Here is a 27,601-nt window from a genome sequence, read left to right on the forward strand (position 1 = left end):
GAAAGGAAAATGGTACTCCTAAGAGAGGTTTTACTTCCATCTAACATCCTACAACCTCAAAGATCAAAGCCTTAGAGAATTTTGATTTTTCTTTTAAAATTTCATTTTAGAAAGGAAGGTTCTACGCACATTGAAAATTCCCCCCCCCCACTCAAAAAAAAGTTCAACAAAAAGGAAAATAACAATCACAAACTGTTTATCTATTTCCAGACTAAATTTATGATTAAAAGACAATTAATGAGAAACAGTTTCTATACTTCTGTACAAGGGGAAAATAATTCAGAAGCTCATTATACATATTGTAACTAATGCAAATGTGTTTCTTTTGTCTTGATAGAGTTAAATTTCAAGTTGGACATGTATACAAAACATTCCTTTTTTGTCAGCTAACCAAGTGTTGTAGTTCATGCTCGTATAATGCTATCACTAACATTATCGATGTTCCTGTTATTATGCCCAAAAGCTGTGCTAAAATCTGTAAACATCCACCATTCCTGAAATGTATACCAGCTAACTCTGGAAGCTAAAAAAAAAAAAATTGCAAATTTAATTAATGTATTGTGAAAATCACTTTTTTCTACATTAAAATTAGAAAATTATATCTGTATTTTGCATAGAGTTGTAAACCTTTGAATAAAGCCTTAAAGTTACACATGCAGACTTGCCAACCTCAGAGGAAAAAAAACCTACTCTATTCATAAAGAGTGTAATGCGGCCCATTTTTCAATTAACAGGGAAAAAGGCAGGGGGGACTCCACACTAAAATTTATTACAAATTATATAATCAGAGAGCAATTGCTTCCCGAGAGTCTGGTTTCCTTTATAATAAAAAGATACGCTACCGTTATCTTCCATCTAAAATGAATTTAACTCAAAAATTCATTAGATGGATACTAGAGTTAAAAATCAACCAGTATTCATAACTCAAAATTTGACATTCCAATCAGCTGAATAATTGATAATAAAAGAATTATATATAATAGAATAATATTGCACTAGAATCAAGTGCAATATTATTTTTAGTCAAAAATTTCTGAAAATATTGAAAATTCCCGACCCTGAATAGTACACACACACACACACACACACACACAAACAACAAATATCACATAAAAAAAACTATTATTTCAGACATGGTAAAATTTTGAAGATGCTCAAATATTGGGAAAATTAAGGTCTATTATTGTAAATCTATCATAAATGCATGAATTATAAATTTAATTTTTGGTGCAAGTTCATTTAGAAAATTCAGTCTGAATTACAAAAAATGCTATATAATTCATGAAAACAAAGGATTAAGAATTAAGATTTGGCATGCAAATTCAGGAAAAATATTGATCTATCAAATGGATGATAAAAGACTAATGCACCACCCAGTATGCTTCATAAACACATTTTTATTGGTGCATAAGCCACACCAATAAAACCCACCGTGAAAATTCTCAGCAGGGTTCTACTTTTTCTCACCTTGGAAAGTGCAAAAAATTTTGGTTACTGGTTCTGCAGAGTAATGTCTACCAACAGACAATTTCTAACATTGACCAGTTTGAGACATAGGCAGGAAAACATCAATATTAGCAATTTGGTAAGCGTATAATCATATTGATTGGCTAAAATCGTACTAGATACAATAAAATCACAACAGTTGGCAGGTATATGCACATGTAGTTCAACCCTGATAGTAAGATAAAACCAATACTTTCATTCACAAATTCAAGAAAAATAATTGAATTAGACTTGAGATTAATACAAATGTACACAGAGACTTAAAAGAAAATTGGATAAATTAAGATTTGACTGCATTTTCGTATCAACACTTTCTGAAATACACTGCAATTTGTTGCTTAATGCTAAAACTGTGGAGTGGGCCAAATTGACTCAAACCAAACTTAGTTTCCATCATCTCAAAAACTTAACCACAGATGATAAAAGAATTTCGTGACTTTTCCCGATATTATATAAATATTAATTTCCAAAAATTTTATTCTCTTCAAATTTTGTGTATTTCAGAGCTATAAGCACTAGAACTGTGTTTGGGTCATTTTGACCCAACATACTATTCTGTAGTAAAAAAAGTACAATTTTCTTGTAATTGGTTACCCTCTCTAAAATGTATTTCTAAATGAAGAATACAGGTCTTTCAAGGTCAATTTGTTGTCCAAGGAGATTATCTTTTATTCAATGAAGAAACGATAAGTAGAGCTATATATTTTTTGCTTTGTAAATTTGAATACCTGGTATTCGGATGGGACTTGGGAAAGTAAAAACTAGACTATAGAGAAAAAATGTGTTGCCTATATTTCTGTAAGCAAATGATGTCACAAAAAAGGAATAAAATTCTGGCTTGCAGTTGATGTTGACACCAAATACGTTTTGAATGGATTTCCAAACTTTTGGGAAGGATCAGCGTCCAATGAATCTCTCTTTTAGAGCAAGTATTGATGCAACTGATCAAGCCATTTGAGAACAAGGGCAGAAATGTTACAACTGACAACTTTTTTCACTGCATTGGAACTGGCTCAAATGCTAAAAGCCAAAAATACGAGCTTAGTAGGGACAGTGAGACGAAATTGAAGAGAAGTACCTAACGCAATAAAGATAGTGAAACTACAACTGCATGAAACATCAACTGGAAAACAATGATGCCACAATGAAAATTTACCAAGAAAAAAAAGGATAAAAATGTTATTACTCAGCACACTTCATTTGACAGTCAATAGCCCCAAAAAACTTCCGGAAACTATTTCACACATCAATTCAACAAAATTTGCTATAGATGTAACTGATAAGATAAAAAATAACAAGAAAATATTTTGCGAAGGTAACATAACAAAGGTGGCCTTCCACATTTTCTATAACATCCTAGATCTTGCTATAATAAATTCCTGGATTTTGTGGGGAACAGTAACTGTAAAACTATTTTTCGAATGCAGTGCCTCTAAAATCTTATTGAAGAGCTGTGTTGATCATATATTTTGCCCTTGCACTCTTCATCATGTAACTGTTCGTGAGCCATCAAAAAAGAAACGAGTCCAATGTCAGGGATAACATCAAAATGTGGAAACAAAACTTAAGTTTGAGTTGTGCAACCTCAGATGTGGTAAATGTATAAGAATCGCAAAAAACATTTGCTCCAAACTGCTCATCACAAATTTCTTTTATTGGTAAGGGATCAATACTTATTTGACAGATCATATTATAGACATTCTCATACTTAACTTGACCCGCTTATTTTACATCTTTGTCATATTATGGGTTTACTAAAATAAGTTATTGTATTGCATAGTGTAAAAACTGTGCACAAAATCTTATTTTTACTGAATTACACATTTTATTTTAAAGCCCTTTTGATACTTACTCATAAACAAATATAGTGTTCTGTTATTGAATACACAACCAACGTCAAGATTTGGGAAAAACCCAGGTACAGAAAATAAATTACTGTTTTCACTAAGGAAAACTGTTTCTTCACAGTTTGGGCCAATTTGACCCAGTCCGTAGGCCTAGGTATACCAAAAGTGTCGTGGTTCTAGTGTTAATGGTTTATACCAGGGATGGAAAAATGCCACATCCCTATGGCGAAAAGCTTCATTTCGGACCCTTTTTTCCCCAGGTAAAAATTATTTTGGCACCTAAAAAATTGTTCTGGTGCACAGTATCATAGACACATTAAATTTGAAAAACACATTTGCTGCTGAAAAAATTGATTAAAAATTTCTTACCATATCTACCAATGCTATGTAGAGAAACATTCCAGCAGCTCCTGAGAAAATCCAGTAGGTGGCGGATGTTACATTTCCTAAGGAAACTCCTATCATTGTGCCGATGAAAGATAAAAGCGACGATATGCTGTTGTACATAATGGCTTCTTTAACAGTCATTCCAGTTTTTAAAAGAATGGCAAAATCACCTAGTTCATGCGGAAGTTCGTGGCACAATACTGCAACAGATGTCATGAATCCACCCGACAGACTTGAAGCAAATGCAGCACCTACGTAAAAAACAGATTTGCAGACTAGTTAATAACAAAAAAAAAAAAGTGTATAACCTAAACACTAGAATCGTAAAATAAGGAGATATTTGTGATAAACACAAGGGCTGTTGAATAAAGAATGAGACTGGTTATCTTGCAACTAGCTGAACAAGGATTAAATAAAACATTTTAATAGATGCATCTTTGTATCCTTCTTCCACCTCTATTCAATGGAAGAGTCGTTCTCAAGTGAAAACCAGCAATAAAAACCAGACATCGATATCATTTTGCGTCAAACCAAAATGGATGTTTAAGAAAAAAAAAAGTGAAGAAACCATACGAGAAAGCGTAAATTTAAGTGTGTAATTTAAAAAAATTTTAACTTTTGATTTTCAGTGAGACTTGCAATGATGAGCACAGTGCAATGGTTGGAAAGTGAAACAAAACATGAATAATGAAAAAACTGAATACAGTGGAACCTCATCATATCATTTTGCATCAAACCAAAATGGATGTTTGGATGTTTAACAAAAAAAAAAAAAAAAATTAAGAAACCATATGAGAAAGTGTGTTGTAATGATGCAACTGCCCATGCAACCATTTATATCCATTTATATTTATAGTTGAACGATTTCATTCCATCGTCTACAAATTTAAAAAAAAAACCACCTGCAATTTTCCATGAAAAGTTTCCCAAATAATCTTGAATAGTGGTGAAAAAAGCATTTAGTGTATCAAAATATCTGTTATTTGTTAATGAACAGTGCGATTGCTGAGAGTTAGGAGAACTTTCATTTTTTTTTAACTTAAAACTTTTGATTTCAATAAAATAAGATTTTTTTTTTTTCAATTTTTCAATCATTTCTCACTTATCTGTGACTTTCATAGTCCACAGGCAGAGTTTCCAGAATCTAAAAATAGAAAACTGCCCCAAGGTATGAGGAAGTATTTTTGATAAATGACAAAAAAAAGAAAAAAAAAGAAAAAAAAAGAAACGTCAGGAAAATTTGTGATAACACAATGCGAATTGTAATTGACTTAAGCTGCGTTTAGCTATTTTGTGTTGAGTTAGAGAGGTTTCTCCCCATCAAATTTAATATTATGCCAACTGTGAATGTCAAGTTAGGGGTTCTACTGTAGTTTTACTTACCGATTGCTAATCCATCACACAAATTATGCAAGCCATCTCCCATAACCACCATCCATGCAACTGATGATACAGTATGTGTCTCATGACTATGCCCATGATGGTGGTGGTGGTGATGATCTTCTCTATCTCTTTCTGTTACTGTAACAATATAACTGTGATTATCATGTGCATGTCTATAGACAACAGTTTCTCTGTGGCAATCTTCCGAAGGTGTATCTTGTTCACGTTCTGTTGGTAAATATGCAACATCGACATGCAGCTGCTTTACTTCTTCTGGAATTGCTTCATTTTCTTTGATTACAGGTCCACCCTTACAAAGTTTCGGCAAGTCTGAGGCATTATCTTTTTTATCTTCCAGATTACCAAGTGATCCATTTTCTGATTCTAAAGAACACCCTTCACACTGCTGTTTGGACATTTCAATTGGTTCAGTCAACCCTAAAGAGAAAAATAACCATGTGTGAAGTGAAATTTTGCGAAATTATTTCTTCAAATAGTTAAAATTACCAATTGGTTGGAAATTTGTAATGTACAGCCACTTAAAGATGAGTAGGAAAAAAAACAAAGACAACCCTCTGACGGGCGCAACGTGTCTGTTAGGCACATCACAAACTTATTTTACATTTTATACTGCACCCGATGGAAGGGTAGAGAGTGAAAAGTCTTTCTCTCACATAATTAGTTAAATCAATTACATAATTTTCTCTAACATGAGTTCTGAGATAAAATAACCCATCACACACACTCTGATGTCAATAGCAGCATAGGAGTGGATGTATTTTTTTTTCTTTACAGCTGCTGATGTAATTTTAGGTTGAATAAGTGCTAGAATTTAAAAAGTGATTTGAATCACAATTCATAACATTCAATATTTACAAATGATCATATCGAGAGAAAACAAAATTTAAATCATTCTCTCTTGTTATGAATATGATGCATACAACAATACGAGGGCTTATAGAAAAGAAAGGTTCCATGCCTGATTTTAAAAAACAGGTCTTTGATAGCAAATGAATACGAGATATTGTATATCATATCCCTGCTATCGAAGTCACAAGAAACTGTCATAGAATGAAATTGGGTATGGTTTTTTATGGGGGGGGGGGGGCGAGAGAATAAACAAGGCTCCCACTCAAAAATGAGAAAATGCAGGAAAAAGCAGGACGGGGGGGGGGAAGAGGAGGGGGTTATTCTCCTTAGATAACAATCATAGAAAATATGAGATTGACCTATAAGATTGACTCAAGTCAAAGCAAAATGACAGAAATGACTTACAAAAACAATTTTTGGGCAAAACAGTGCACTAGCAACCACAGATTAATCTTTTCTGTCTCTCCTCACAATATATATTAATTTTTTTTTTTTTTTGAGTCTTTCAAAGTGCAGAGTCTGTCAATTCTTTTCGACAATACACAACAAATTATAAAGACATGCATGTTTTTCAAGAGTGACACTCCTTCAAGACCACTTTCAAAAGCACAGTGCAAAATGTGAAAATTACAAGGTCTGTAATTTTAGGTACAAGGTCTGATGTAAATAAGTCAAGGGGTGAACCGTATGGTTTTAATGCGTTGTCATCTTTTTTTTTAAAGGAATGTTCACATTTTGCTGTTTAATACCAGTGTAATCATTTTTGACAAATAAAGTACTCTAATTTCTAGCTTTTTGCCAAGCATTGTAAATATTGCTTATGCCTCTGCATGGCCTAAAAATACACACAGAAGACAATTGGAATACTACAAACTTAGAATAGAAATATGTATCCAACTGCTTTGTAATGCAAACTTTTGTTTCACCTATACACAAAATATGGACCATAATTATGTATGATGAATGTTAGTTACTGACAAGACTATGAAGTAGTAAATGTCTAAATGGAAAAAACAAATTTTTTGTCCACTTAGAGGTTTTTAATGACTACTCTACCTGTTGAATTTTCAAACTAAGCAAATGAAAAATTAATAATATTATGTGTATATTCGAAAGTTTGAGTTGGTAAATATTTTATTGATGTGCACCAGGAGGTACCTATCAAAGAAGTGTAAAAAAAAAAGAAACCATTTATTCAATTTTTTTGAGTTTCTATTCACTACAGTAATACCTTGGCTAAAGAAGAAAATTCATTCAGAAATCTCATTTGTTAGCTGAAACACAATTTCCCATAGGGTCATTCCATTTCAAATCACCCGGCAAAATGCCAAAATGACACCCATAGTCTCCGATTTCAATGATTTTTTTTTTTATTTGTTGCATTTACCATCCTTATTAACCGTATGAAATATTATGTGCATATCTCTAAAACTTTTTGAGAAAAAAAATGTTGAAATTTATCAAAAACTGATGCAGATGACATTTCCGAGGCTCAATTTTTAAGCGGCATTGTTTGAGAAAATAAATCATAACTTTTTCAATTTTCAATATATTCAAGTGAAATTTTCACTAAAGTGTTCACAAAAACATACAGAATATGAATAAAAATAATTCATACACTTACATTTGAAATTTACATGCAAAAAAATTATGTAAACTTTGTTTTTGTGGGATTTTTCGTTAGAAAAAATACAATTTTTCAAACGTATTTTTAGACCAGAGGCACAGGAGTTACCAAAACAACTTTTATTTTAAATTTCTCCTAAATATATGAAGTAAAATACTGGAGAAAAAAAATAATGGTTTTTTGACCGTTAATATGTTTATTCTGGCTCGCAACACAAAATTCATCGAAATAAGACTGGATCGTTCCGATTTCAAATCATTCAACTAGATACTGAAATGCAACCCATCATCCCAGATTCCAATTATTATTTTTTATTTATTGCTTCTACCATGCTTGTTGACCATGCAAAGTTTCATGTACATATCTCAAAAAAATTTTCAGAAAAAAAATGTTTTCTAACCTCACGAATGACGTCTCTTAGGCTAACCCCATTCAAGCAATATTATTTGTGAAAATATATCATAACTTTGCAGATTTTCAATATATTCAAATGAAATAATTTCCACTAAAATGCTCACAAAAAAATGTAGATTATGACTAGGAAAAAAAATTTAAACCTTTGCATTAAAAAATTAGATTGCAAAAAAATCGTTGAAATTTAATTTTTGATTCTTTTTAGAATAAAAACACAATGGCTCACCTTTGCTTTTTCATTTACAAAAGCTTTCCTGTTTTTCTCACGGCATATTCAGTGACATTGAACTCTTTTTTTTTTTTTTTTCCTTGTTCCCATTTCTTAAAGCAGGGGCCAGAGTTAAAATTTGCCCCTGTTGTGATGGGTAAATTGAGTCTTATTTCTAATTAACTTTATCAAAATATTCATCTTTTCTTTCTGTTTAATATCTTCATTATGGTAAGCGTGCTTTGAGATTCATTTTCTGGTAATTCTTCAAAAACTTTACAAACATTTGATTTTAAAGTGTTGTAAGCAGATGCAACTTTTCTTTTGGCATTGTTTGACTTGCACTGTGGAGCTACCCTATGAAGTTTAATTGGTGACTCTTCTATGTTCTGTAGAGATGAATTTATTTCTTCAAGTGCTTCTTGTTTAATAATTGACATTTTTCCAAGTTACTTCTCTACATTACTATCACTGTTCATCTCTTCACAGTATTCAGTTTCTTCATTTAATTTATTGTTGTTTATATTCACTGTCTCTACAGGCATGGCATATTTTTCGCCCTGGAATTGATTTTGTACAACCGTTTATTTCATTTATACATGAAAAATACAAGTTTACTATCCTTAAACCTTTTGTTATTTTTTTTCTTATGACATTTTAAAGGATTAAAGCATGCTTCCGGATATATTTCATACTTTGAGAAAAAAGCTCTATAATGCTTAAACACACAGTAGATAAATGTTCAGAACTTGCTCCACTCCTCAATATTGATGTCCGATGGGTCCAATGATGTAATGGGTAACAGATTTTACACTTTTGCATAACACTTTTTATGACAGTCAGATCCAGTTTTTTTTCCAACACTATAAATTTCAAGTGTCTTTTCTGACATTTTCCTTTATTTCCAAAATGATATAAAATATTTAGCTCAAATGGAAATTGTGTTATCATAAGAAAAATTTGCTAACCCTGGAGTAGGTTACTTTAAGGAGCACATTCTCTGTCTTCAGCAAGATCATAATTGAGACTTGCATCATTGGATAGGGGGGGCGGGGGCAGTTTAGTTCCAACACTTTTGTTTTAGTTTTCACAATGAAGCAGCAGCAGTGACTTTATCATCACCTGCTGGGATGATAAAGTCTTATAATTAAATAAGACACCAGCTGCCCTCTGAAGGACAAAGACCAGTGTGCCATAGTTCATATCTTCACAGAAGCTATTATTATTTTTTACAATCATCATCACAACAAGAAACATCACACCTTATATATCACCACCAGGCATTATATACATTAGGTTTTCAATTCTACTCTCTTCCATCTGCCTCAGCTACAACAATTAGGTTGTATCTGATAATTTAATTCTTTGTGATTTAATGCCTCATATTCTGGCTTTTTATCAGCAATTTTAAATTATTTCTTGGGAAAAATATATAGAGGCTTGTGTTAAATATTATAATGTAGATTTTTTTCACACAAGTATAACCATTTCATATTTATCATATACATTAAATATATGTTTATTAAAATATATGCTGTAAAAATCAAAGTAATTAAAAAAAAATTTAACACTGTTGTGGTAAAATAACTTTATAATTAATCACGTTAAAAAACTTCAAAAATTAATCTATATATAGATTATATATATATATATATATATCTATCAAATACAAAATAATTCTTTATGCAAAAATATATCAGATTGCAAAAGTTTGTCTTTGTTGCATCATAAGAAATATTTATGGATCAATTAAAAGTGAAATTAATTATTTAGAATTTGAACACTTCTAAGATTCTGAACATGAAGGTTTAATTTGAAAAATTATTTTATTCCCCCAAAACCTTTTTTTTTCACCAACTCCCATTTGACACATTACATTAACATTTCTAATTATTTCATGAATTCATTTAATCCTAGAATTTTAAAATTTATTAATTGTTTTGAATTATTGCATTAACTACTCATGAAACTTAATTTAATGAATATTGTAATAAATGTATAAGCGTACATGAAAAATAAAATATAAATTTCTTTTTACTAAGCATGAATCATTATATTAATTCAAAATGTACAAATATAATTAATGTAGTCATATAAGTACAATTGTTTTGTTACTCAAATGTATTAACTGTCAAAATAATGTTTACTTTTCTAGTCTTCTTAATATATTAATAGGATTAAATTTATATAAAATTGAAAATTCATGCTGTGCATACAAAAAAGTGTTTAAAAAATTGTGTTAAAAAAAAAAAAAAAATAACAAAAAAATTAAATTTAAATGACTTTTTCCCTCTAAGGTTTACATTTTTTCTATTCATAATCTGCATTTTTTTGTGAGCATTTTAATGGAAATTTCATTTGCATATACTGAAAATCTGCAAAGTTATGATATATTTTAACAAATAATATTGCTTGAATGGGGTTAGCCTAAGAGACGTCATTCGTGAGGTTAGAAAACATTTTTTTTCTCAAAAAGTTTCAGAGATATGTACATGAAACTTTGCATGGTCAACAAGCATGGTAGAAGCAATAAATAAAAAATAATAATTGGAATCTGGGATGATGGGTTGCATTTCAGTATCTAGTTGAATGATTTGAAATCTGAACGACCCAGTCTTATTTTGATGAATTTTGTGTTGCGAGCCAGAATAAACATATTAACGGTCAAAAAACCATTATTTTTTTTCTCCAGCATTTTACTTCATATATTTATGAGAAATTTAAAATAAAATTTGTTTCGGTAACTGGTGTGCCTCTGGTCTAAAAATACGTTTGAAAAATTGTATTTTTTCTAACGAAAAATTCCACAAAAACAAAGTTTACATAATTTTTTTGCATGTAAATTTCAAATGTAAGTGTATGAATTATTTTTATTCATATTCTATATGTTTTTGTGAACACTTTAGTGAAAATTTCACTTGAATATATTGAAAATTGAAAAAGTTATGATTTATTTTCTCAAACAATGCCGCTTAAAAATTGAGCCTCGGAAATGTCATCTGCATTAGTTTTTGATAAATTTCAACATTTTTTTTCTCAAAAAGTTTTAGAGATATGCAAATAATATTTCACACGGTTAATAAGGATGGTAAATGCAACAAATAAAAAAAATCATTGAAATCTGAGACTATGGGTGTCATGGCTGGGTGATTTGACATGGAATGACCCCATAGATTTCTATATAAAATCGTTTAATTTGTTCCAAGCACTACCCAAAATTAAAAGATAAGCTTTATAAACACTAAGAAGCGTTGTTAAAAATGGCAAAAACTGATTGAAGGCTCCCCGGTTGAATGAACAAAAATTCATGTTTTTTTATTCTGTGTATAAGTCATAATACACGTTACTTATATCTATGTTTTTTTTACACATTCACACCCAGTCGGGTTCGTAGGTTTCTCTCTATGTAATGTGGTCAACTCATTTCTGTCTCATGCATGAGGATGAAAAAGATAAGCTCTTAGCATTAAACTGAACAGCCCAGACGTTCTAAGTCTTGCATGTGTGCACTGAAAACATTCTAGTCTTGGCTCATTTTTTTAATGCATTTCGCTTGGGCAAATCTTTCATTCTACATGAAATGGCTCAAAGTTTTTCTGGAATAGAAGTATATCTGGAAAGTGATTCAGAGATGCACACAAATTTTTGTAATGCTTAACATTCTAGGTATCAATTTAAAAATTGCAGAAGGCCCTCTTTTTCTGTAGACTTTATTACACAAATATAATAGTTTGGTCACATAGATTCCAATATATTCCTTACTCGAATACAGAATGAATTGGACTTACTAGGATATTTTCGGAAGAAAAGACTATCTACTAGATGACTCAAACACATTCCCACTTGGACTTTTGTAGCAATTGCTGTGTGTGTAGAAAAGCATTGTCTTATATATATGCTGACCTTTTTTCCTCCTCAATATCTAGATGTGTTAGTACTGATTGTATTATACAGTTAAAAATACAGTAAAACCCACTCTTAATGGACCCTTAGATGTGGTCACTCCCTCTTTTACAGCCAAATAGTTTTACTATACACATGAAAATTTACTATGCTTTCAAAACCCCTGATTAACAGTCACCCCTCTTTTACCGATAATTTTTCCCCCCACTGCTGTCTGCAAGACATTTTACTGTACTACAACACTATTACAGGGCTTGGCAAATTACAGGTTCCACATTGCCATGGCAAAATCAGCACTGAATGAAAGTCTGAGAACAACAAAAAAATTTCCACCAACATGGGGGAAAATTTACCAAGTCTCAGCAAAGACAAAAGTAAAAAAAAATTCTGCCATTTTCTTTGAAAAAAATGTTTGGCACCCGAGAAATTTGCTGGCATCCAATTTTTTTGATTCACCTCACGATTTTTTTTATATAAAGAACAATATTTTGATCAATTTTCAGAAAAATCAAATAGAAAATAACTATGAAATATATAATGAATAAATGATATAAATATGAATGTATGTATATATATTAATTATAGTATAATAAATATGATAATGTAAAACAAAAAATCCAGATGGAAATGCATTGATTATATGAAACTCACTTTCTAATACTTCTAAAGCAGCTGGATCAAACTTATACCCATAAGAACCATGTTTGTGATGGGAAAGCTTTTCTCCAACGACCCGGCTTTGATCACCATCAACAGTAGTCAAAGATCTTGCAGCAAAGTTAGCATTTTGAAGTGCCTGCAAAATGTTTATGGAAACTTTTATTACAGGATTAATAAAAACATGAATTCACATTGAAAAACCCTTGTATAGATTAATTTTCAAATTATAGTCAAATGCTCTATTACAAAAATCTTGGAGTAACTATGGGAAAGAGCGGTTATCAATTGCTCTGAACAATGTTTATAAATCATTGAGCCATTCCATTTTTACCGTGTGACTTAAAAACAAGCCACATGGGATGGAATACAAGCAAAAAAGAAAAAGACGTGTAGCTTACACCATTTCTTCCCCCCCCCCCTTCCCATTGTAATATTTAAACCTTAGCTTTGTTTAGTTTAAATGTGTGGCATCATATGTTTAATTTAAAAACAAAAATTCTAATTTCATTAAAACCAATTTCATCACAACACTGTTGAAAACATGACTAACATAAGAAAAGTGATATCTTGCATTCGTAATAATAAAAATCAGTGGCATCAATGAATGAGATTTTGTTGAACTAAGGAACTGTTGCAAGTTTGAGTATCAACTCAACATTTCATCAACAGCAGTTGGCATCATCAGGGAATATTAGATGCAATTGGCTTCAACAAACAGAACAGAATTAAAATGCTTATACTTCATCACTTACCTTAGTTCTTTGCTTAACTTTTCTGTAGCTTGTTATGAGGTTCAGACATCGTTCAATGATAAAAAAGAAATACATTGCTAACAATGCTGTGAATCCTCTCAAGACAGAAGCATGATGATGATCCAAATTTTTTTCATGATGTGTATGATGGCTTTCAACTAACGTCATAGACTATAAAAAATAAACAGAAAAAAAAAAAAAAAAAGATTAAAAACACAATATCATACATAGTAAGATAAGAGAAAATTTCACCATTTTAACTTTTAACTGCGCTATGTCTTTCATTTGCAAGCTCATTTAGAACTCCAAACTCACTCAAAACTCCAATTGAATTCTACAGGCTACAATAGTTTTCAAATCCAAAAGTTTCCAAATCACATTGTAGTTTTATATCACAATCAAATAAGCTTGTAACACAGATATTAAAAATTTTGCACATTTTACCCATCTGCCCGACTGCTAATCTAAGTTAGTTTTATAGTATTTGAATAATATAATTCCTTGTTATTTATATATATTTTTACAATATTAAATACTGCATAATCTCTACGCAATGAAGTTGATTTATTTCATCAGGAACTCCATTGGGAAGATATAATTTTCAATGTAAATAGATTAAATGCGTGTTTTAATAAAACACTGAAATTACATATAGTATGCTTCAAGAAAGGATCAGCTCAAATCCACTGCTTCCCTTACACAATAGTGGCTTTCAAAAACTTTTCCACCCACAACTCCCTTAGCCTTGTCATAGTTTATCTGCTGCTACTTAGAATAGTCTAGAAAAGAATCACTCTTCAAAGCATCTGAACAGGCACACATCAATACATCAACTCTTCACAACCTTCCTAACAGAGGTTGACGATGGAGCTAGGAGTTTTGTCGCATACTTTGAAAACCACTACCTTACAAGATTAACTCATCTTGAGCTATTTAGAATTGCATATAACCTTCCAGATACTTTAGCAACCACAGTGATGTTAGCAAACTTTTTTTTTCATTCATCTGAGCATTCTTCCCTCCTCTTCAAATCATAAGAAAAAGTTGTTTGATGAATTCATAAAACACAGAAGAGAAGACAAAGGATAGTTAATACTTGAGAAGAGTGTGGATTTTGGTAACAAAAGACAAAATCTATTGATCTCATTCCCTTTTACTTCCAAGTTTTTGATTGGATGGCAAATGAACTAGTTTTAGTGAATGCGATTCTGCTCTTCTAAAAGGTCCTGGGAAAATAAGATCACACCCCCCTCCCCCTAAAATGAAAGTCAAGATTCAGTGAACAGGCAGAGCATTCTTCATATCTCTATAAAGTTTTATGCAGAACTCTGAATATCTCTCGCTAATGGGACAATTCTAGCCTCATGAGAATGGGTATGACGTGCCATCGATTTATGTACAACTATGGTGTTGCAGTCAATGTCAAAAGCCATTTGATGATTCAAAAACAAAGGCACCAGTAATGAACACGCAAGTATATTTCATCATTTGTTTTCCCATTTCCTAGATTCATTTGTGAGCTCTGTGAGTGGAATTCAAGCGTTTTATTCACATTTGCCTCATCTCCAAATCCTTAAACCTGTTAAATTTCACCATTTTAACTGCGCCATGTCTTTCATTTGCAAGCTCATTTTAAAAATTGAAATCAAACTCCAATTTAATTCTACAGGTTACAATGGTTTAAAATAAGTTTCTAAAATTGCATCATAGTGATAGTCAGATTTGCTTGTAATAAAACACAGATATTAAAAATTTTCGCATGTTTTTTCCATCTGCCATGATTGCTAATGTATGCTTAACAAATCAAGATGGATATAACAAACATTTTTGCTGACTTTGTTATAAGCAGGCCCAACTATATTGCATAAAGCAAAAAGGTATTTGTATTGAATTATCATCTGCTTTTCACTTATGTTATTGACCATAAATACCTCACAATTAAGAGGGAAAATAATTGCACTTATGTCACACACAGCTCACTAATTTTTCCAGCGCAAATGACATCATATAAAATTATTATTCCAACTTGTCTGGAATACAGGTAGTTGAAATAAACTTGGGTCCTCATCAATTAAAAGAATACTGTGGAGCATGTTAATTTTTTCTTCAAAATTTCAGGTATTGATGTACTATAGCGCATCAGTGAGTTCAGTGTGACAACCCATTTTCTCAAGCTCAAATTTATAATGGATTGAAACAGAAAAAAATTTAAAATGTGTACTCTTTCGTCATAACCACACATTTTCAACACTGAATTAATGCTATTTTGCTTGTTGCTTTTATGACTCATTACACTAAAAAAAAAATATTTAGCACCAAACAAGAGACAAATTCAAAAGCATGATTCCGAGTGGCATGATTACAATGGACGAGTACCATGAAATGTTTCCTACCTTAAGATAGTTAAAATATTTTTTTTAGAAAAACTATATCTTGAAGGAAAAAAAATCCTACATTTACTATACTGAATTAACACATTTTCATCCATATCTCAAAATATTTTTTAAAAAACTCCCGAACTCAAAGGCCAAGCCACGATGACAGTAAAAAAGAATACACAGAAATTCCATTTCTTTTGCAGAAATCTGCCTTTTTTCCTGTCCGTGAAACTGATAAGTAAAGCATATTTGTTAATAGTATTACAACCTATTGTAATGATGGATTCTGTCAATCATAGGCGGATACTATGATGGGGATCGGGTCAGTTCACTTGAAAAAGGTTAGTAGCATAGTACTTGTCCTGGCTTCTTGCCTGTATTCCCCCCCCCCTTGCTGCCTTTCCTCTTTTATTTGTAGAGTCTATCTGCTTACACTCAATAGCACAGAAGAACAAAGCATACAGGGCTCAGCTATATATGTACTGTAACTTCAAGAATGAATGAATGCGTGTGTGTGTGTGTGTGTGTGTGTGTGTGTGTGTGTGTGTGTGTGAAACAAAATTGGTATATTAGAATAAACACATTTTTCGATTTTTTTTTTTCTGCTTACATGTGGGATCAAATGAAGAAGTGCATCTCCTGCAAGACTGCTGACAGCCAAGGCCACCAAAAATTGAAGCAGGGTATGGTAACAGAATCGCTGAATTAATGGGATCATAGCAACACTGATCAGCCCACATGAACTTATTGCAAGAATTGCCATTGTGGCATAAAGCCAAACTGTTCAAAAAATAGAGAAAAACAGTTATAGTCACATCCATACACAAATAACGAAAAATATTTCAATCAATATACCTACTCTGCAAACTGCAATATTAAGCGATTAAATTAAAAAGAAAATTCTATTAATAAAAAGAAATTTACGTGAAATGCTTTATTATTTTTTAAAATAACTCAGACAGAGCTTTCTGATAAAGGAATAAAAATCTACAGAGGTTGAGAATGTAGTAACAGTTTTTTCCCCCCAACGAAATTGATTAAAAAAATTAAGTAGCAGGCATGATAAATTCTTCAAGGCTAAAAATATAACAGCATACCTTCTGCAGAAATTGGTTCGTTCTCTTGATGCTCATTATGATAATCTGCATGTTCGTTTTTGTTGAACTCATTGCAGCTACTTATATGATAGAGTATTGCTGGGCAGACTTGGTAAAAATCTGAAGGATAAATCATACTTTTTTCGCTATCATTGAATTTTTGAAATAGACTTTGCACACTGTTGCATTGCTGTAAAAAAAAAAGAAGAAAAAAGTCACGAGAGCAAGTATAAACAAGTTAATAACACTGTGGGGAGAAGGGGGGGGGGGGGGAAAGAAAAAACTACAGTTGAATCCCATTATAACGAACTCTCCAAGAGACCGGAGAAATCACTTTGTTATAACGAAATTTTGTTATAAAAGGAATTTCAGGTTGTTTGCATTGTTCCTATGTAAACTTATTTGAGGGATTAGAAAAGTGTTCGTTAAAACGAGATTTTCGCTATAACGGTATTCAACTGTATTTCTTTATTTGTGGGTATAAGTTATTTCTGTTTGCCTAGCCTGAATAAATATGAAATTATTTCCCTTAAACTTCGCTTTTGTGATAAGGGCATTAACATTTGTGAATTAGTCGTTTACCATTGGCTAATTGGATGACTGCAATATTGAAATTGATTTAAAAAAAAATTTTCATCCTGATAATCATTTTAAAATCAATCCCCCCCCCCCCCATTTTTATTCTTGTATACACTTAATTTTCATGTTTTAGTCCCAAAAAGTAATCTCCATGATATTTTTGATGTGTTCTCCTTGATATAGAAGTTGAAATTCTTTAATGCATGCGCTATTTTTAGTGAGCACGTGTGTTTTCTTTGAATTTGTTGAGACGTGTGTGGAGGGTGTGATGTGCCACTTAGAGCAGTATTCCATTTTCCTATATATTTTCGGGCTTTTTCATAAGCGTAAGATGGTTTTTGACCCTGTGATTTCTCAGGAAGGCATTAAGCATGCAAACAAAAGATTTCCCAAGCTTCTTTTTAAGTGCAAGTTTTTTTTGAGAAGTTTCTTATATTTCAAATTTCTTACTGTAATTTGATTAGAAAAACTTTTTTTTTAATCTTTGCCACAGAAAATGTAGGGAATATGCTGTAGGTGTTTGAAATGCTACTGATTTCTCGTCTAGCACTGTGACAAACTATTTCACACAACAAATTTTTATATATAATGGTGACATTACTTTTTGGAGATCAGTCATGTCAAATAAGCAAAATGTTAGTATTTTAAAAAAATCATGGCGTCACATGACACAATGGCCAATAAGAGCTGTGACCGATTATACCGTTAAATATATATCTGAAATTTTTTTGGACTTGTATTAGCTATTTTTTTTTGTTTGATTCAACTTTTGTTCCACAGCAGAATATGTCGAAATCTGCAAAGTACGTCGCAGAACAATGAGTGCTACTGCAGAACAATCAGGAAGAACTGTAAGAAAGGTGTAGAAAACATTATTATGGAAATTTTTACTACTACTTCTTAACCATACACGCACCTTGTACACATTCTTCTATGAAATTTCTAATGAATCGGCACATGCTAGAATGAGTGTTCTGAGCGTATGTGTGGTCCTAACGTATTTATGTTGTTGAGTTGAGCTTGTTTTGTGTTCGTGCTGCCATATGTCTTCCATTTACTGAAGTAAAGATGAAATGCTTGAATTTTCATGTTACGTCAGTATCGTGTTGTTGGTCTGCCTGCTCTCTGCGGAGAGACTTTTTCAAATGGGAGACTGGCTTGCATTTGCACCGAAGCAGGAAAACTGCAGAAAACCAACTTCAGCCAATTACCACTGTGCCATCAACAGGTTTCGAACCTGGATCCTCAGGAAGAGAGTCCAGTACGATGCCCACACGACCTTACAAGCGGAAAGTTTTACTGCAGAACATTTTCGTCAGCCAAGGGTTCATTGCAGAACGCAAAACATTCTGCTTTAAGGAACTCTGGTTTTGGTAATGGGAGGCAATTTTGTTTTATTGATGATTGATTGATAATAATTGGCTTATGTCCCACTTAAATATGGCCAATAAAAATTTATTTTTTCTTGGGAATTTATGATATCAATAGCTGGCAACTTCACAGAAATGGCAGTTTTTTCCTGAATATGTTTTCAAATAATTTGGTGTTAAAGTCCTTATTTTCATGCATTTGACCTTTAAAACAATGAAAATTTACTCTCCTAAGTTCAAAAGCAAAGTTTGAAACACATAATTGCTGTTTTCTGCCATTTTTGGTTGTGATTTGGAATTGAGGAACAAATTACTTAACCAGGAACAAAAATCGTGTTACATAGTGTAATCAGTGTGATAAATCAATTCATGATAACTTGACTGGTTGCAAAAAAACAGTACATACCTTTTTTACGAGAGTATTTTTCACATCTACTGCTGTGAAGTTATCAGACTCTGTGATCATTGATTGCGCAGTCAAATTTTCATGCAATAGATCTGAAAGACAATGATAAATTTTATCATACACCAGGACTGGACAAATCGTAAAAAAATCTAGGTGCCAAGAATTTTTTACCCAGAGAAAAAGGTCCAAAATTATGGTTTTTTTTTTACCTCTTTTTAGGGCTGACCCTTTCATGTTGGCAGATATGCTGTTATAAATTCCATACACTTTATGCAGCAAAGCATTTTGGAATTGCTGCTCTCAGCCTGCAATTTAATAATTACGAAAAGGAAAAATTTTAGGCCCCCAACACCAATTTTTTAGTGGCCATGGTGACCTGGTGCCTGGGATTTGTCCAGCCCTGTCGTACACAACTCAATGCATATCAGAACAGCTAGTCCATACTACAGATGCTCAAATTTTTAACTCAAGTGATTTACCACCACATGTAATGTGGATGGAATGACAAGTTACAAGGCATGCAACAAGTCGGAGGGCTTGTGAGGATCTGCGTCATGTCGGTACATCAAAGACTCATTTCCCACTGTGGGGGGAATGAAAAAGACAAGTTTCTTGAGGAAAGTGTTAAGAGCATTTGTTGTCTTGATCCACTTTTATAATGAATCAAAATTTAAATATACCAATATTTTGCTTTGTGTAATGTGCTTCTTGATCTTGAAAAAGTCTCTTATCCATTTTTTTGTTTCTGCAATCTGTATACTTGCCAGTCTTTATTTTCAGTAACTAAGAAGTTGTAATTATCATAATCAACATAATCAATACATAGAGTCCAACATGTCCTACACAATCAATTATAGAACTACCACACATTAATGCATATAGAATAATTGACAAAAAAAACATACCATTAGAAGGCTCTTTTAATGTTGTACTGGAATAATCAACAGCTAGTTGGGATTGCTTTGATTCAACTGCACTAGATTTTGAGAGAGAGACATTTTTTGGCTTATCGATGTGAATTGAATCTTCATGGTGAATATCACTTTTATTTGGCCTCTCAGAACAATTGGGTTTACAACTAGAACATATGCTTAGCTTCTTCAAAAGGAGTTCCAGATCATTTAATGTCAATGCCTGCTTCTCCTCAGAATACTGTTCGAATAACTTTTCTATGAAAAACTGACTGTCTATATCGTCATGTTTATGGATTTTTTTCTTTTCATGAGCAGCAGTTTGTTCATGGTTCTTGCACCAACAACAATGATGTACAACACACGAAAAGAGCAAACAGGCACAAACTAACTTTCGGGTGCACATCTGTTATTATTTTGGAGGCAATTCACTCTGAAATGAAACAAGACAAAATACTATCAACATGGAAATTTACAGAAACATTAATTTGAAAGAATTGTATATTGTTTGAGAACAGAAGATTGGTTTGTAAGAACGTGCAGTTTGTAAACTGGAGGTTCATAAAAAACCTAGTGTCTGCAGCAGACATGCCAGAAAAACATAGTTACAGACTCCAGGTTAATCGTAACTTCACTACTACTTCACCAAACACCAACTCTGGCCATATCGCTATATTGCAATTTACTGCCATTAGTGAGATGGGCTGGAAGTGAAGGCGCTATCTATCGGTGGTCGCCTTGAGTTTGTTAGGGAAAATATCTTATCTATATATCCTCCCTTGGGTTCGAACCTGGGACCCTGACAACAACCTTCACGATGGTAGACGAGCATCTTACCACCATGCCACTCTGGCACAATCGTAGCTCCAGACACTTGTCTACATCTCAATTACCTAGGTCTTTCGTTAGTAATAATTAATAAACAAATACATCAGGCTATTGCTTTTCTCGCCTGTCCAAACAGAAAGTAGCTTCAATAGCAACATTTGCCAGAGCTATATAGTAAAGTCGGTCTCATCCCTTTGAGGTAACTCTTGCCGTCTCAGTCGCGCGACGTCACTGTCATATAATATACTTTTTAACTACAGCAAACTTGAAATACAAGGGTAGCTAATAGCTGTAAACCGGTTCTGTCAGGGCAATGATGTTAGCTGGTACCGACTCCAGTACGTCATGAAACAGCCCATATTATATCCTTGCCTCAATACTACAACTTCATAACTTAAAAATTTATGATTTGTTGGTAGGTAAAAAATAACAGATCTTATACAAGGAGGGTCCAAAGGGGAGATCTTCAAGAAGTTTTGAGAAAATTACCACTGATTTTACTCATTTAAACATTCACAGGAATTTAAAAAATCTAGTGTAATTATTTAAAGTCCCTAAAAAAAGCAAATATTAAAATTTTTAAGCGAATGGAGGCCAAGAATAGATTTAAAAATCCAGCAACCCTAGATTAACGTCATTCAAACAACACATGATTAGGTACAGCACAGAAAAAGGAAAGAGGAAAATTAGAGTCAGAGTGAAGAAAGTTTTTTTTATAGATATTGCCAAGAAATGCAAGGCGATGAGTAGCCAACTGGTTATTTTTAAAAATTTTTGGCAGATTTAATAATTGCAATTTGCTGCTAATTTTTTTGTGTTTCTAGATGAGATGAATGTACTATAATTTTTTCACAATTTTTTGAGGATGACACCTTGGGTCCTTTCCTTATTAGCACGCACTTCAATATGCTACAACTAGGAAATTTGAAAACACACGAAGTTTGTTTTTTTAAGAATATTATGTTAAATATACACATCATTCAGTCTTTAAACATATTTTTCTCAAAATATCTAAAATGGAATTCATAGTATTCCCACAAGGATATTGTCTTGATCACAAAAAGCTTACAATGTGTATTCTGAGGAAATGAAGGTTGTTTCCCTGGTGTATTGGTTAGCGCACTTGTCTGGTATGTGAGAGAACCCAAGTTTAATTCCCAGAGGAGACACAAATAACTTCACTTTCCGAAGATTCATTTTAACATAACATTCAGAAGATCCTATTTCCCAATTAACTTGTTTTTACATTGCTACTGAATGGTTTTTTTGTAAAAAAGTCTGTGGCCTTAATTTCGTAAAAGAAATTGGTTAAATGCTAATGACCTACAAATTAACATTACGAAAACCAAGTTTATAAATTTTTCATTAATTCCCGCTAATCAACCTGACTTAACCATTTTTTCCTATGACATCAACTGCAACACAGATTCCTCTAGTACTTGTCAAGATCTAGAGTAGGTCAGTACAATAAAATATCTAGGTTTGCATATTGACCACCACATGAAATGAAAATCACATGTCAAATATTTATTAAATTAACTTAGATTTGTACTTAATAAATTCTATTACCTTAAACAATGCTCAAATAACATAATTTCATCAACATTTTAGTATGATTTTTTCCCCCCATTCAATGTAGTCTTGCTTGGGAAGTGACTTATCTTACTAATCTCCAACCAATCATTTCTATTCAAAATAGAATTTTATGATTACTAATAATTATCACTTGCCTACATCTGTCCTTTACAACCACCTACAAATATTACCACTTCAACATCTTTATTTTCACAAAATCACTTTTGCTGCATTCACAAAAAAAAAAAAAAAAAAAGTTTTTCTTAAATCTCAATACCGCTCGTTCATCTTCAAGAATAAATAATACTTTTACTCTACCACTAATTCACAAAACAATAGCTAGAAAATACTTTACATGTATCACTCTAAAGTTTTGCAATTTCTTTTCTTTAAATTCAGATACAAATGTCTCTTCCTGCCTACAAAAAATTAATTAAAACCTGTTATCTGAGACGGACATTGAAAAACACTTTTGAACTTTTTTTTTAATTAACAATGTTGTATGTACACACACACATTGTAATTTTACTTAATGAATTTATTTTCATGTGCATATGTACTGTATATTACTTTTCTCCACTTAGAACTTACATGTCTCCCCTCATATATATTTCATCCCCCATGTTAACTACTCGAAGCACCACCACCATGGTTGTCACATTATAACAATATTTTGTTAATCCTCCGTCCCATTTTTTTCCCTATAATTATTTAATTAGATCATGAATACACATCATTTTCATAATATATAAATTATATTATGATAATTATGACAATATATGTTCATCTCATATTTTTCAGGTTCAACTTTTTTTTTTTCAAAATTTTTCTCCAATTTTAATAACTATTGGTGATTGTGTCTACTTCTGGCAATGGTTTTGATGACAATTGGCGATTTTCCCATATTTTATGCTTTTTAAGAGATCCCAGTTTAACCTATTTTTCTCAATGAAATATGATCATCTGATCATTCAAATATTTTTTCCTGTGAAATATATTTTTGTTTTCTATGATTTGCAGAGTCTTTCATTTCTCCCACCCTGCGGAAATTAACAAATTACGTTTGAGGCGATAAATTTTTTTATGACTAAATTTAATGATACCCTGTATTAAATCGTATCCCGAAGGATCGCAATTCCCAACATTTTCCATGATGTATGCTGAATCAAACTATGAAAGTATAATTTTTATTTGAACCCATATGGGAAAAAACCGAGGCAGGGATTACACTATAGAAGTTTGATAAAATATCTTTCATAAAACTTTTATAGTGTAATCCATGCCTAACATAACTACAAAAGGTTGAATGGTTTTTCATTCAGTTAGGCCAGCATTACGCTATAAAAGTTTTAGAAAAGTTCTTATATAAAACAAGAAAAATACAACCAATAAACTGATCGTTTGCACTCGCTCGAATATAACCGATCGGCTTATTGGTTGTATATTTCAAGTTTTATAAAAGCACTTTTACAAAACTTTTATAGTGCAATCCCGGCTTAAGAATTAAGTTTTATTAGAATTAATTTTATCAAGTCTGCTTGCGGACCATAGGTTGAGAAACACTAGGCTATGGAAATACACTTTTATATCCTCAACAACATAGGCAGAGATAGACTTGGAAGTCTGGGGGGGGGGGCACGATGATGATGTCAATTCATATATACATTAGATCAGTCGACTTCACTTTGACCCCCCGCATCTCCGCCCAGGCTCAACAATAAAAAAAAATGAGACGTGTCCTCTCAGACTCCTCGGTAACCTTTGAAAAACGGCTACCCATAAGGAAATTCAAAAACACACACACGAAACCTTGTAGTTTCGATTTCAATTCGGGTAAAGTTTTTAAAATTGGGTCAAAGTGGACATTGAAAGGCGATTTTTCTTATACTTCAAATATTTTTTTGTCAAAATTTAAATACTAATTTGTGTGGGATGTTGGTATAAATCTTAATTATTTATGATAATGACGTGAGAAAACAAACAACCAGCCAATTTGTCTGCTTCAGGGTTCGGAAGATAGATGGCAGCACTTCACAAGCAACAAAAACAAACTTCACATTAGGTTCACAACACATGCACCCATTCGTTAGAGAGGTACAGTAAAGCAATACAGAACGAGGTCCACGCGCCATTTAGTAATGGTAGCATTACCAAAGATCCCAGACAACTAAGCTCAGCCACCATTACCACCACTAAATTGTACAATGCACCAATAAGCATTCCTACAAATTGGAATATGCATTCTGGGTGTATATGTGTGGCACCAGAATATCTTGTTGCTGGTGTCGGGGTTCAGGAATAGAGTTGGGAACATGCCTTTCCTTCCCCCCCCCCCCCCGGGGGGGGCCCCCTGTAGCAAGTTTATAGCGTGAAAAATAAAAATTGATAAGAGTCGTCCCCATTCCCCAGGGCGGGAGCCCCAATTACGATCATGACCCACAATTTCGGAAACGCGTGCCCAAGAATATTTTAATAAAAAAAAAAGAAACCACGCCACAAAATACATTTCTTTAATAAACAAACATGAAAAAAAAACACGATTTTCAGGGAATCAAACCAAAACAAGGCTAACAAATCAAAAAGCACGTGGTAAAACCAATGAAACTAGTCACAGACTCGGATTCACCCCGCCGATTCCTAAGAGGGGGGAGGGTCACCCCCCAGACTAAGAATTAGCGGACCCATTATGAGGGTAAATTAACATTTACTAATATATAAGATTGATCAGGCTACACAGAGACATGTTTCAATACATCACGGACATGAAAATAAATTATTAGGATCAACCTGAACTCAAAACAAAAATCGATTAGAATTCTCTTTTTCTAGTAATTAAAAATAAAACATTTTTTTTAATATATTTGTACATTACTGTAAATTAAACGGATCTTGAAAATAGAAATGAAAAAAGTATTTAATTAATGACAAATGTAAACAAGACACACACACATATTAATGTTTACGAGCACCAGCACCATGCCGGCAGCCTCTATAAATTGAGAAATCAAAAGTCGGGCTTTTTACTACGAGATCTTTTAAAATATATAAAAACATTAAGGGGGGAAAAAACAAACACCTGTAACATCATTAATTGATTTGAAAAAAAATTCACAAACCTGTGTTTGTTTCCTCGGGGGTGTTAAAAAAAATAAAACAGGTGAGTTTTCAATAAACCCGCGAGAACTGTCTTCTCAGGAGTGCCGTGTGCAACGCAGTAGCCGAAGGAGAAAGGTACAGTCTCAGTAATGGCGGCGGCGGCTGTGGCTGGCAACATTAAATATATATGAAAACGAGCGGGGGTGGGGGAGAAAGGAGATATCGCTGATTCCTCTTATGGTAATGAATCCGTGTGTTTTTGTGCGAGAACATTTCTTTTTTTTTTTTTACTACTAGTACTGCGGACCGGTGAAATATTGGAGAAATAATTTGCGGGCCGGCAACAAAACTAGATAAATACGAGACAAAAACGAATGGTATAATTTGCGGACCGGCAATAAATAAATTAATAAGAGGAAATAAATAGTGGAGGTAATTTGTGGACCGGCAATAAAATAAATAAATAGAAGAAAATAGTAGGAGTAATTTGCGGACGGGAAAATATCAATACATGTACATAAAAAAACAAGTAATTTGCGGACCTGCAATGTATAAATAAATAGGAGAAAAAAATGAGTAGTAGAAGTAATTTTCGGACTAGATAAATACGAGACAAAAACGAATGGTAATTTGCGGACCAGCAATAAATAAATTAATTAATAAGAGGAAATAAATAGTGGAAGTAATTTGTGGACCGGCAATAAATAAATTAATTAATAAGAGGAAATAAATAGTAGAAGTAATTTGTGGACCGGCAATAAATAAATTAATAAGAGGAAATAAATAGTGGAAGTAACTTGTGGACCGGCAATAAATAAATTAATAAGAGGAAATAAATAGTGGAAGTAACTTGTGGACCGGCAATAAAATAAATAGATAGAAGAAAATAGTAGGAGTAATTTGCGGACGGGAAAATATAAATACATGTACATAAAAAAACAAGTAATTTGTGGACCTGCAATATATAAATAAATAGGACAAAAAAATGAGTAGTAGAAGTAATTTTCGGACCAGGGAAATAAAAATAAATTGTAGAAATTAATATAAGTAGTAATTTGCGGACTGGTAAAGTATAAATAAAACGAAAAAATGAATATTAGAAGTAATTTACGCTCTGGAAACAAATAAATAAGCAAGAGAGAGAATGTGTAGTAATTTGCGGACCGGCAAAATATAAATAAATTGAAGAAAAAAGGAATAGTACATGTAAAATTCACGGATCGACAATATATAAGTAAATAGGAGACAAAATGAGTAGTAGAAGTAATTTTCGGACCAGAAAAATAAAAATAAATTGGAGAAATAAATAGTGGAAGTAATTTGCGGACTTGATAAATAAATAGCTAGAAGAAATAAATAATAGAAGTGATTTGCGGACCTAAAATATAAATAAACAAAAGAAAAAATGAATACTAGAAGTAATTTGCGCTCTGGCAACAAATAAATAACCAGGAGAGAAAATATGGGGCCACGCAAGTATTACGTCAGTTAATTTTTAGCCATTTTTGACCCCCTCCCCGTCAGCAAAGCTCTGACCCTCCCTTGTCAGCCAAATTTCGTCATCTCTGCCCCTACTTACTAACACATATCGGTGGGATCAAAGACGTACGCGTTGGAGGGCATAAGGGGGGCTCGTGACCCTCCCCCACCCCTAGACGATCAAAAATTTATTTTTTTTAACGCAAATTTTTATGTAGTAATTTGCGGACCGGGAAATATAAATAGAGAAAAAAGAAAAAATTAATACCCCCGAATTATATTGGACCAGCAATAAATAATTAAATAACACAAATAAATAGTTAAA

At 32.5% G+C, this 27,601-nt stretch overlaps 1 protein-coding gene across 1 annotated transcript; it reads right to left on the reverse strand.

The window, feature by feature from the left end:
- On the reverse strand, positions 1-25,963 carry LOC149089982 (zinc transporter ZIP10-like). Its single transcript, XM_089231769.1, has 10 exons — positions 25,818-25,963; positions 20,293-20,731; positions 19,388-19,479; positions 17,033-17,222; positions 16,546-16,715; positions 13,558-13,728; positions 12,797-12,941; positions 5,124-5,561; positions 3,723-3,991; positions 1-523 (listed from the first exon to the last, which is right to left on the reverse strand). The coding sequence occupies exons 2-10, from the start codon at positions 20,702-20,704 to the stop codon at positions 383-385; spliced, it is 2,028 nt and encodes a 675-aa protein (XP_089087895.1). The 5' UTR covers positions 20,705-20,731; positions 25,818-25,963; the 3' UTR covers positions 1-382.
- Between the last annotated feature and the right edge of the window lie 1,638 nt (positions 25,964-27,601).

This window comes from Pholcus phalangioides, unplaced genomic scaffold, assembly GCF_987345545.1.
Source record: "Pholcus phalangioides strain wild (caught in Gottingen) unplaced genomic scaffold, Ppha-v1.0 ptg000001l_1, whole genome shotgun sequence".
Taxonomy (NCBI): Eukaryota; Metazoa; Arthropoda; class Arachnida; order Araneae; family Pholcidae; genus Pholcus; species Pholcus phalangioides.

Bases quoted from the DNA above. Each gene is read 5' to 3' on its own strand.
- LOC149089982 (XM_089231769.1), bottom strand. From the start codon at position 20,704: ATGTGCACCCGAAAGTTAGTTTGTGCCTGTTTGCTCTTTTCGTGTGTT. The intron at 13,729-16,545 runs GTAAGCAGAAAA...TATTTTTTATAG, and splicing joins TTCTTCATTTGATCCCACAT to TCTATGACGTTAGTTGAAAG. The intron at 5,562-12,796 runs GTGAGTTTCATA...TTTTCTCTTTAG, and splicing joins TGCTTTAGAAGTATTAGAAA to GGTTGACTGAACCAATTGAA.